The sequence below is a fragment of the Orycteropus afer genome, unplaced genomic scaffold (assembly GCF_000298275.1).
Source record: "Orycteropus afer afer isolate SDZICR_OR568_19922 unplaced genomic scaffold, OryAfe1.0 scaffold00065, whole genome shotgun sequence".
Classification (NCBI taxonomy): Eukaryota; Metazoa; Chordata; class Mammalia; order Tubulidentata; family Orycteropodidae; genus Orycteropus; species Orycteropus afer.
Genome location: NW_006921652.1, coordinates 10,957,291 through 10,969,854, shown reverse-complemented (window position 1 = coordinate 10,969,854; position 12,564 = coordinate 10,957,291). Strand labels below are relative to the sequence as shown.

The following is a 12,564-nucleotide window of genomic DNA, read 5'->3' as shown; positions in this document are numbered from 1 at the left end:
TAGGGAGAATAAAAAATACAGAACAAAATTCAAAAACATAAAAAGGACAAGACTTACTGGTCTGATAAAGACTAGTGAAACCCCGAAGACTGTGGCCTTTAGAGACTCTTCAGACTTGAAACTGAACCCACCCTTGGGGATCAACTTTCAGCCAAACAAGAAACACCAGAAGGAATGTCCTCCTCAGTACCATCAACCATATGAGACCAAAAGGGCAGCATATGCCCCAAAACAAAGCTCAGAAGGCAGGAATTGCCAGAGAGGGTGAGTGGAATGGAAATGTGAAAACCAGGGAGGAAGAAGGAAGAGTGCTGTTAAATTAAGGATTTGCAACCAGTGTTACAAAACAAAATGTGCATAAATTATTGAATGGAAAATAAATTTGTTCTGTAAACTTTTGCCCAAATTATAATGAAAAACAAAACTCTATTGGTGATCTAAAGTATTCTTTTGTGTGTGTGTACAAAAGGGTTCATCTATGTTGTCTGTACCTCTCATGCATCTCTCCATGTCTTCCTCTTCTCCTCAATGCCACTCACTGGTTGATCACTCACATTTGGTACACTTCCCTTTCCTTTACCCAAAATAGTATTTGTCTCTACCTATCTAGCAGTGTTCCCTCCCCTCCAACCCCTGGTAACCAACAAAGAAAATTTCCTTCCATATATAAAACCTTTCCTTGACTTTTTTCAATAACAGACTAATATAATATTTGTCCTTCTGTGAATGACATTTCACTCAGCATAAAGGGAGCTCTGGTAGCATAGTGGCTAAGGCACTTGATTGCTGACCAGATGGCTGGCGGTTCAAACCCATCAGTCACTCCTCGGAAGGAAGGTTGGGCAATCCAACTTCCGTAGTGATAACTGCCTCGGAAACCCAAAGAGGGGTCGCTATGAGTCAGGGCTGACTCGACAGCACATAACGACAACAACAACGTCTTCCAAGTTTATCCACGTTATGCAGTGTTTTGCCGATTCTGTGTTATTCTTTATGGTTGCATACTATCCCACTGTGTGTATAAACCATAGTTTGGTTATCCACTCTTCTGTTGATGGGCACCTAGGTTGTTTCAACCTTAAAAATCTTCTTCAAACACAACAATATACTACACCTTAGTAATAACTTGAACAAGGAATCTACCAGAAAAAAACCTAATTTAATGAGATTTAATACACTCATAATAATGACAGGTATAACCACAAGAAAATAATCAAGTAAACTTTATGCCATTCAAATACAACTGCAAACTTCTCTCAATTCCATAAAAGAAAAGAACTGGTATTCTAAATATTTATATAAACAACTCCCATTTACCTCTAGAAAAAAATTACACAAAATTTTATTAGTTTGAATTTTATAACCTGTTGTCTACTCAAAAAGCCACTGTCTTAACATGGTGTTCTCTGTGGAAAATAGTCCTCAAAAACATGTATATTTATTGATAATTTGTTATTAAATTTTCGTGACTTACTCTGACATTCAAAGTTTTTGAGCAGAAACCATATTAATGAAGTCACAAACTACTGAACTTTTTCATCATGCCAAATCCTTTATTTTTATAAAAATGTAGCTGGATTTATGTTAACAAAAGTATCATATGTTATATCAAAATTACTTAAACTTTAAAGAAATAATTAAAATACAAAAACTGACCTTGCAAACTGGTTCTTGGTTTTCTGTGGCCTCCAAAGCACCTTCTTAAGACACAAAACAAGATAACATTTCATGCATATGTATTTCACTTAGGTATGATGCTAGTAATGCAATATACATATGTATACATAGCATGTCTGTATACATGAGTAATATACAAGTATTTTCTTGAAATTTTAATTTTCTTTCTACTCATAAATATGTAAGGACAAAATAAAATTTCTATTGACCTACCTGAAACAGTTTCTTTAACATTGTTTTCAGTGCCTTTGGCTTCCACACTGGGCTTTATTTCAGAATTTTCTGCATGAAATTGTCTGATTTAGTAGTCTAGAAAAGCACACTAATATCATTAAACTAACGAATCTGAACAGGAACCTAAGTTTATTTTGTCACTTCATGTCTCCTTTGGCTGACCTGACTTAAACCAATGCCAATGTAAGTTTCTCTTACAGCAAAAAAAACAATCCTTTTGGAGATTTCCAAGCAGTAATTTAAAAATGTACCCTCCAATACATAACAAATGGATCTAAAGGAAAAAAAAACCAGTTATTGACAGCATTTCACGCTTACCTGGTAGAGTCACAGGTTTACTGGAGTCTTTGTTTTTGACACTGCCAACCTTTTTGACTTCTAGAGACTTCTTTCCACTAGATTTTGCTTTAAAAAGTAGAATTGTACCATTACCTAAGGATCTCTTCAATCATTTATTATGTTTCTTTCTAGTGTATTAGTAAATAAATAGTTGAACTTTATTGCAAAAATAGTTATTTTCCATATATTCACTGTTTCTATTTATCAAAACAGTACCCATTTACCAAAAAGATTAAAAGCAAATTTAAATTGACACAATTTTTATAGATGGCCATAAATGACTCACAAGTTTAAATTTCATGTGGCAGAAATATATCACAATCACACATGTAAAAAAATCACATTATGTAATTTCTGAAAAAGGTCTTTAAATTATAGTTGGTTGGAAAAAGATATCGTTAATGAAAAAAAATCAAGGTGGTTTCAACATACTACATTTTTTTAAATAGTGTTTTCCATTTTTTTATGGAAAAAATATATTCTCGTAACATGGAAAAATTATTTTTTTAAAAATTCACAACCATCAGGAATTGTACAAGCTGAAGATGAGAACATGAATTAACACCTCCTTAAAAAGACAAGAAAAACAAATTTTCAGGAGCAAAATGGTCAAGTGGCCTAAGATTATATAGCTATCAAAATGTTTTCTGCCAATGATAAGCATAAAACTGTACCTGCAATGGCAATATTGTTCAAGACCAGGGTACCATTGGCTCAAAGTCTCATACATGTCAAATTTTAAATATCAAAGTATCTAACTTAATTTTTTCAAATTTTATAGATGTATAAATTATCTGAATTTAAAACTGACTTTTGTTATTATAGTCTTTAAGGCAGAATTAAGAATAAAATTAATAAAAATCTCTCCTACCCAAGAATCTTACCTGTTTTGATTGAAGCTTTACTACCTTTAGCAGCTACTGTTATCACAGATTTTACAGAACCTGCAGATTTTCCTAAATCACAAAAACTGTAGTCAAGACTGGTTTATTTAACTAGTATCAACAATCCCCAAAGAATCTCATAGAGAAGGAATACGAAAGCTTCAAGACTGTATCTTATTTAAAAACATAAAATGCTAACATCCTTGAGAATATAGGCCATTTCCTAAATCTAGAGATTATAATTTCTTTTGAATAAAATTATCAACAAATAAAAATTCACCTCCTCAATGGGGTTCTTAAAAATAATAATCAGGCAAGTTAAATACATCTCTGAATGTCGATCAACTAGAAGCAAAATTACAAACTCCAAGGACATAAAAACAATCCCATACTCTTTTAATGTTTCTAGAAGCATAGACTTCCATAGTTTCCAGCTGACTGCAAAGCATTCAGGAACACCTACATCATGGTCAGAACACAAAGAGATTGCTTTGACTCATTCCTAGTGGGTCTTATCTGTACGAGACTATTTATAAAATGTTCTGACTCTAATTTATACACAAGCATCTATTATTGTTAATCACTTTCTAAGATGATGCTATTTATAAAGACTATGATCATCAAAATGTAGCTGAAAAGATTATATAGGGAGTCAAAAATCCTTTCCACAGACCCCAACAGCAGACACATAGCTTTGAAAATTAAGATTCCTAGAAAAAAGGAGCTCTGGTAGCATAATGCCTAGGGCTAACCAGAAGGCTGGCAGTTAAAACCCACCAGCCACTCCTTGGAAGGAAGGTTGAGCAATCTACTTCCTTACTGATACTGCCTCAGAAACCCAAGGTGGGGGCGCTGTAAGTCGGGTCCGACTTGATGGCATATAACAACAACAAGGAAAAAGCTCAAGATCAGAAGTCAGCAGACCTCAGGTGAATTCTAACTTTATTACAAAACCTTTGGCAGCATATTAACTGATTTCTATATTGATTTGTCCATTTATAAAAATGGGTAGCAACTGCCATAATTATTTAATAGGAACTCTGTGAAAATATAATAATGCTTCTGAAAAGTTAAAATATCGTACAAATAAAAAGAATTACTGACATTCATAAAAAAATCAATCAAATGCTTTAAAAATCCACTCCATAGATTCAAAGATCAAAAAAAGTAATAATACCAATCCTTACAGATTGCCACATAGCTTAATCATTCACAACTTGGTTTTTCTCTTTTTTAAAAAGTCATTCTGAAGTTTTACCACATTGCAGTAAGCTGAACTTTCCAAACCAAAAAATTCACTGTCATCGAAAAGATTGTGACTCAAAGAGACTCCCACTGGATTTCTGAGGCTATGAAAATCTTTATGGAAATAGACTGCCTTGACTTTTTCCTGCAGATTGGCAGGGAAGGTGGGGGTGGAGGTGGGGGTGGGGTGTGTTCAAACTACCTAACTTTTGGTAAGCAGCCAAATGCGGTAACTACTACATCACCAGAGTTCCTTAGTGATCCTTTAAGGTATTTCTTTCACTATCCCTATGTTATTAACACAAGTCAATTCACTTTACTACTTCTGCTTGGGTATCAGAGTTTAAGGAAAAAATGGCAAGAATTAACTTCCAACAGTTAAGAGGTATAGGACTCACTCCCCCTAATATCCATGTGGGACTCCCATGAATTTTCTATGAAAGTGGTATCAATGTGTTTCCTAAGTATATAACATTTTAAGACAAGTTTCTTACCCATCCCTTACACCCTCTGATTACTGCTTCTAAGACACTACTACACAAAAATTTTAGAGCTATCACTAACAATAATGGTATTTTCGAGTTCAAGGCAGTATCGTATCTAATATTATAGAACAGAAAATTTAACCCACTGATTTCAATTCACTTAAAGAGATGATTCTTAATTAACCAGCATTTAGCAGAAATGAAAGAGAAGTTGGAAAGGACAGATAATGGTAAGGGAAAATAGGACAAATGTAGTTTTTTTTTTTTTTTTAAATCCACTGTGACCTAAAAACTACAAAAGACCATACATTTTTGCAGCATGTTTGTTATCTGGACTATGACGTAAAAGAAAGTAGACAGACAGTGACTTTGATAAAAGATAAGGTGTGAAATACCTGATATTCCTTCCTACTAAGAAATCGATTCTCCAGTTAAATCCAGCAAGTTAAATGATCTTATTTTGATAATTACTACCAAGAGTATTAGCTACTAAATCCATTATGTCACATGAAATCTAATATTATTATGTATTTCTTAAATAATAATTAACTAATGTGTCTAGAATTCTAATTAAAAAAACATACCTGAAGATTTATTCATCTTGGTTGATGTCTTGGCTGGTCCACTTTTGGCTAAAATAATAGGGGGAAAAGAAAAATCAATGTACATTATAAAAATTATCATTTACCTTTAAAACAGAAGTAATCCAGCAATGATTTTGAAAGCCATCATTCAGGAGTTCATGACCATTTGCTCTTACAAAGAATACTGTAAAAAACATCTCTATACACATATTTTTATGATCATACAATACAAGATACATCTTATACATGGATTTGACGAGTCAAAAGACAGGGCATTTAGTTTATAACAATTAATATCATACTGTCCCCCAGAAAGGCTGTGCCAGTTAATATGCCCACCAATAGTATATGAGAAGGTGGTTTCCTCATTTTGACACAAAGTATAACTAAAGTTATTAATCTCTGAAATCTCAGATGGAAATCAGTATAATTTCATTTTTGTTTCCTTAAGAATAAAGTTGTATGAATTTTCCTATATTTAAGAGTCAACAGTATTTATTTTGATCTGCCCATTCCTATCTGTCAATTTACCTTTTGAGTTATTGGGATTTTTATTGCTTTATTAGAGCTACTAGTATGTTAAGTAACTTAGCGTATGGCACTATAGGTAATTTTTAAAAAGAAGTTATGCAAAAGTATTTTTCCTCTAAATTTTATTTTGTTGTTGACGCTGTTGAGAATATGCACAGCAAAACTTACACCAATCCAACAGTTTCTACATACACAATTTAGTGACTACCCGAAAAAATAGGAGTAGAATAGAAGTACTAAACATGTTAATAGGCCAATTAACAGGGATTGGGATGTTCCATGAAACCATGATCCTAAACCTCCAAACAAAGGAACCAAATCCCATTCGTATACACACAGGATGAGCAGCTATTCTTTTGCTGTTCCTGTTGTAAATATATCTATCACACAACTTTTGCCAAATCAACATTTTACAGTTATACAACTTACTGACAGCAATTCCAATAATCAGCTATGCAACTTTACACTTAATCAATGTGATTTTTCCATTGCCATCAATGACCCTTCTTCCCCTGCCTCATGCACCTGGTAACTTTGGTCTCTATACATTTGCCTTTTCTTGTCTTTTTATGTAAGTGACATCTTACAATACTGTCCTACTGTGATTATTTCACTTAGCTAATTATCTACAAGCTCCATCTATACTATATCAAGACTTCCTTTCTCTTACTAGATAAGAACTATTTTTTTTTAAATAATATTTTGTTTATCCACTCATTTGCTGATAGGCATTTATGATGATTCCAGTTTTGGCTATTGTGAACAGTGCTGCAAGGAATACTGGTGTACAAGTCTCTTTTTAAACTTCTGCTTTCAAGTCTTTTGGGTATATATATAGGTGTGTGTGCATATATATATCTATACACAAATACAGATATATCTAGAGGTAGAGATGCGGGGTCATATGGTAGTTCTATTTTCAATGTTTTTGAGGAATAACCACACTATTTTCCAAAATGACTGTACCATTTTGAATTCCCACTGAGCAATGGGTTATGGGTTCCAATTTCCCTACACCTTCACCAATATTTGTTATTAACTCCCCCTTCCCCCAGTATTGTTGTTGTTTTTATGTGCTGTAGAGTCGGACCCGACTCATAGCAACCCCTCCTTGGGTTTCCAAGACAGTATCACTATGGAAGTAGATTGCCCTATCTTCCTTCTGAGGAGTGGAGTGGCTGATGGGTTTGAACCACCAGCCTTCTGGCTAGCAGTCAAGTGCCTTAGGCACTACGCTACCAGAGCTCCCCTCCTCCAGTATTGTTGTTGTTGTTATGTGCCCTCGAGTCAAACCTGACTCACAGCGACCCCTCCTTGGGTTTCCGAGGCAGTATCACTACAGAAGTAGGACTGCCCAACCTTCCTTCCGAGGAGTGGCTGGTGGGTTTGAACCGCCAGCCGTCTGGTTAGCAGGCAAGTGTCTTAGCCACTATGCTACCAGAGCTCCCCCTCCAGTATTAGTGGGAGTAAAATGGTATGTCATTGTGGCTTTGATTGACATCTCTTTGAACGCTGAACGTATTTCATGTGTTTCAAGGCCATGAGAATGTCCTCTTTGATTAAATGCCAAGTCCTATGCCAATTTTATGACTGGGTTATTTGTTTTGTTTTTTGTTATGTTATCAAAGTTTCATTTATATATTTTGGCAACTAGATTCTTGTTGGATAATGGTTTCTAAAGATACTCTTAGTAACTTCTTTGGTAAAGTTTTTAATTTTTATGAGGTCCCATTTATTTATTTTGGTTTCTGCTTTTTGTTATTGTATCAGATAAAAGTTAAGGCAGTAATACTTTTTATGTAGTCAAATGTCTTCCTAACTGGGAAAGTCTTTCCTCACTCTGAATTAAATTCTTCAATTTATCAAGTTATATATTATATTAAATAATCGATCTGTAAAGAAGCACTTTACTTTTTTATATTGGTAATCAATTTCATAAATGACTGATCATTTCCTGACTAAGTGAAAATATTACAATAACGTTCTGCTAATGTCCTGTTTTTTGTGACTCTGTCTTGACTCTTTTCTGACCTAATGACCCCCTGTCAAATTATATACCTAACAAGTATTCTAATATCTGTCAGGGCTAATTGTATACATTATTGCTCTGCAGAATTTTCCTATATTAAAATTTAACATGCAAACTTTAAAATCAGCTAATACAGTTTGAAAAATCAGGTAAGATACATTTACTAACTTCATATATTTATGTAAACAATTAGGAAAAATAGGCATTTATAAAGGTGGAACTTCCTATCTAAGAATGAACTATATATTCTCATTTTATTAGTATTTTAAGTTTTTCTCATAACCTGGTAGTGCAATGGTTAGTTGATAAGTTGTTAACCAAAAGGTTAGTGGTCTGAATCCGCCCAGCAGCTCTATAAGAGAAAAGACCTGGTGATCTGTTTCTAGGAAACCCTATGGAGCAGTTCTACTGTGTCATCAAGGGAGTTGCTCTAAGTCGGAATCAATTCAGAGGCACACAAAAACTATACATTTGTATTTATATAGACATAGATACCATTCTTTCTAAGTATTCTAATTTTAAAAAATTTATGTTGGAAGACTAACAAATAAAATAATATAAATCTAGACATTTTCATTTATTAGTGAATATTTATCAAAATCTCTACTTTTGACACCAGAAGAGGAATATTTTTTAGCCTTTTTTTTGAAAAGACACTTTAAAATTATTTTGCTGGATAAAGGAATGAATTTAATTCAATACATCTTCAGTACTTTGTACCAGGCACTGTATCAATTGTATTGCACTTACATGTAATTCTTGGTTTACTTTTACTAGGTTTTTCACATTAAATTATGATCAAGATTTCCAGACCAATACAATTCTGGACACTTATTTTCTTCCTTGGGATTCCAAAAAACCGTATGTTTTCTCTCTTCTTTGTCAATCCTTACCTTTCTTTTTTTTTTCAAAAGTCCTCCCTACACACACACACACACACAGAGCACTTGGTAATTACTAATCTTTTGTCTCAATCTACATGCTTTAGGTATTTTATATTAAATCGGATCATACAGTATTTTTATTTTTCTGTTTTATTTCACTTGCATGAAGTTTTAAAAGTCCATCCATATGGTGGCATGTATCAGGACTTCATTGTTCTTTGTAGCTATATAATACTCCATCATGTGTTTGTATCACATTATTTGAAAGGAGCTCTGGTGGCACAGGGTGTAAGGCATTTGGCTGCTAACCAGAATGTTGGCGTTCAAACAAACCAGCTGTTCTGTGGAAGGAAGATGAGGCAATCTACTTCCATAAAGATTTACAGCCTTGGAAACCCAATGGTAGTCATCACTATGAGTCGGAATCAGCTTGATGGCAAGGGGTTATATAACATTGTTTATCCATTCATCTATTAGTGGACAGTTGAATTATATCAATATTCTGACTACTGTAAGTAATGCTGCAATGAACACTGGTGCCTTAGTTATCTAGTGACGCTACAACAGAAATACATACCACAAATAGTGGTTTTGATTGAACAGAAACTTATTTTTTTCATAGTTTAAGAGGCCAGAGTCCAAATTCAGGGTACCAGCTTTAGGGGAAAGCTTTCTTCATCTACTGAGGCGGGGAAGTACACAGAATTTTGTTTCTTTCAGCTTCTCTTCTTTGGTTCCTTAGTGAGCTCCAAGTGACTTCAATCTGTGTTGACTGAAAAGAAGTGTTTCCTCCTCCTTTGTCTAATCTGAGGGCACAGCCATTCTCAATATTCACAAGGGACAATCTGATGGCAGTCAATTTAATAGGCTCTGCCTGCCTAGAAAAGCATGGACTAGCACACTGGGGGCTGATGACTGGAAAGATGCAATATTCCACTTGTTACTCTTAAGTCCATCACCCTTTTGGTGAACGTAGGTGAGGCCATCCTCCAACCTTCACCCACCTACGGGACAGGAAGAAATTCCATCCCAGTCTGTGTGCCATGATGGAACCTGAATGCCCTCTGCCATGGCACCCAGTTTTGTTTTAAAATTATTCTTTTTTTGCCCCTTTCCCGAGTTCTAGTTTTTATTTTTTCTCTTCTCTTTTTCTGATTCCCATCCTTTTACTTTCTTTTGGTTCTTCCCATCCCTTGTTTTCCTTTTCGTACTTTTCTCATTTTTCATTTATTATTCTACACTTGCTCTTTTCTCTTATTCCCCCACTCCCACTCCTCAGATACTGCGGTTTTTTTTTTTTTTTTTTGGTCTCGTTTTCCACATATATACCTATTGTTTTTAAAGTATTTCTTTAAATAGTTATTCTGATTAACTGCCTTCCTTTTTTTTCCTCCTTGCAGTTATTCCTGTTTGTTTATGCAGTCTGTGTATTTGTTCCTCATTTTTATTTTTTGCAGTCAATGTCATGAAATAACGTGTATGAAATGCTATATGGAAAATGAATTTGCTCTGTAAACTTTCACACAAATCAACAATTAAAAAAAAAAAGTAATCGGGGGCCAAAAGATAAAGGGTCATTTGGCAATACTGAACATTTGGACTTGATCCTGTGCATTACTTGTTGTTGTTGTTGTTGTTATGTGCTGTCGAGTCGGCCCCGACTCATAACTAGGAGTGGCATAATCGGATATGCTTTAAAGAAACCTTGGGGTAAATGAATGATGACGGAGAGAGTGGAATAAAGACTAGTTATGAGACTATCTTCAAATAGATCAAATGTGAAAGGATGGAGTCTGAATTAAAGCAGTTAGATGTAACAGAGCAAAAATGGAAAAGATCTGAGAGGAGAGAGGTATACTCAAGAAAGAACTAACAGGAATCTGCCAGTGACTAGAAGAAGAAAGAAGCAGGTGTTAAGTGTCTGAATGGTATATGACAGATGAAAAGAGAAGACAGGGTTGAGGATTATTCATGTCATGGGTTTCTATACTGGATAACTAATGCTAACTATTAACAAATACAGGCCTGATGTCCTTCTACAGGACTGGTCCCTCTTAATAACTGACTATACTTCTTCCAAGATAGATGTGTTTCTTCTTCTGGCAGTCCATGTTATATTTAATACTTTTTGCTAATACCATAATACAAAAGCCATCAATTCTTCTTCCATCTTCCCAATTCATTGTCTTTTGCATCCACGTGAGGCAACTGAAAATACCATAGCTTGGGTTACAGGAACCTTAGTCTTCAAAGTGACATCTTTGCTTTTTAACACTTTAAAGAAGATCTCTTGCAGCAGATTCCTCCAATGCAATTCATATTATGAATATTAACTATACTCACAGGTAATTTAAAAGATTAAATGAGGTAACAAATTTCCCAGTTAGAAAAACCTAACACACAGGAGTCCTCAAATAATAGGTTTCTTTCCCTACTTTCTCTATTTTGGCACAGATTATGCCCCGTAATAAAGTCTCTTCTATATAACAAATCACTATTCTACACACTAACTTCTAATTAATTCTGAACCAAACTTACCCTCAATCTTCTTTACTCTGCTTTTTCTTTTTTGCAATATAACTTCCCATTATCTAAAACACATTTTATCAGTGTTTATTATTAAATTAAAATGTAGTAAGCTACTTGGGGTAAGAGATTTTGTCTGTTAGGTCCAATGATTTACACCAAACCTCTAGAAAGTGCCCCATTACCTCAAATGTTTTCATATCTTTTTAATTAATACTGGTCAAGAGCTCTACAGTTTCCCTTTTTGGATCAAACTGTGCTTTTGTTTTCTCCTTCATCCTTTTTCATTTGTATTTATAACTATCCTACAAACTGCCATAACATTTCCTATTACTCTTTAATCTGACTCTGCTCATCTCCAAATCTAACTTTTGTTAATATCCTGTGGGTCTTTCCTTACCTTTCTCACCTGATGCTTTCTTGGTCTTACTTACAACCTCTGGTTTCTTTCCATATTTATACTGGAAAGGAGGAAGCACATGGCTTGAAGCACTTTTTCCTCTACTCATTATTTTTATTATGTTAAGACCATACACAAAATTTGATTAGCTGACATTTAGGAATGTTGAAATCGAAGTTCATGAGTTTTCCTAAATCAAAAGAAATAACTATTCTACGTTTTCCTACTATGTTATTGTTGTTAGGTGCCCTCAAGTTGGCTCCAACTCACAGCAAATGAGAATAAAAATAACATGGCTTGTGTCAGATGCACCTTAATCATCAAAGTGACATCTTTGCGTTTAGCATTTTTAAAGATCACTTTAAAGAGATCTTTTGCAACAGATCTGCCTAGTGCAATGCTGTTTGATTTTCTGGACTGTTGTTTCCATAATTGTTAGTGATCCAAGTAAAAAAAAATCCGTGACAACTTCAGTATTTTCTGTTTATCATGACAATGCTATTCTTATTACAGTAATATTACCACATCTCATCAAATTCACCCAGCTTGAAACCTTAAACTTTTAATCTCTTATTTTTAATCTAATCAACTAAAAAAATTGTATTTAACAAAATACAGGTGTTATTCTCAGACCATGTCATTCTAAATAAATGTCTTATATTAAGTCTTAATTACCTCAAAATGAATCACATCAGTGCACATGGAACTTTTTCCATGATAGACCATATGTTAGGCCATAAAGCAAG

General features: G+C 34.2%; 1 protein-coding gene across 1 annotated transcript in view; it reads right to left on the bottom strand.

Annotated features, from left to right (window-relative positions):
- The window catches only part of ZNF638 (zinc finger protein 638), an 81,862-nt gene that overhangs the window by 32,942 nt on the left and 36,356 nt on the right, over positions 1–12,564 (bottom strand). The window contains exons 10-14 of the mRNA XM_042780839.1: positions 5,449–5,496; positions 3,135–3,206; positions 2,230–2,316; positions 1,891–1,959; positions 1,657–1,700 (exon numbers count right to left, since the gene is read on the bottom strand). Of these exons, the coding sequence (XP_042636773.1) occupies positions 1,657–1,700; positions 1,891–1,959; positions 2,230–2,316; positions 3,135–3,206; positions 5,449–5,496 (320 nt within the window). The remainder of the gene's footprint in view (positions 1–1,656; positions 1,701–1,890; positions 1,960–2,229; positions 2,317–3,134; positions 3,207–5,448; positions 5,497–12,564) is intronic.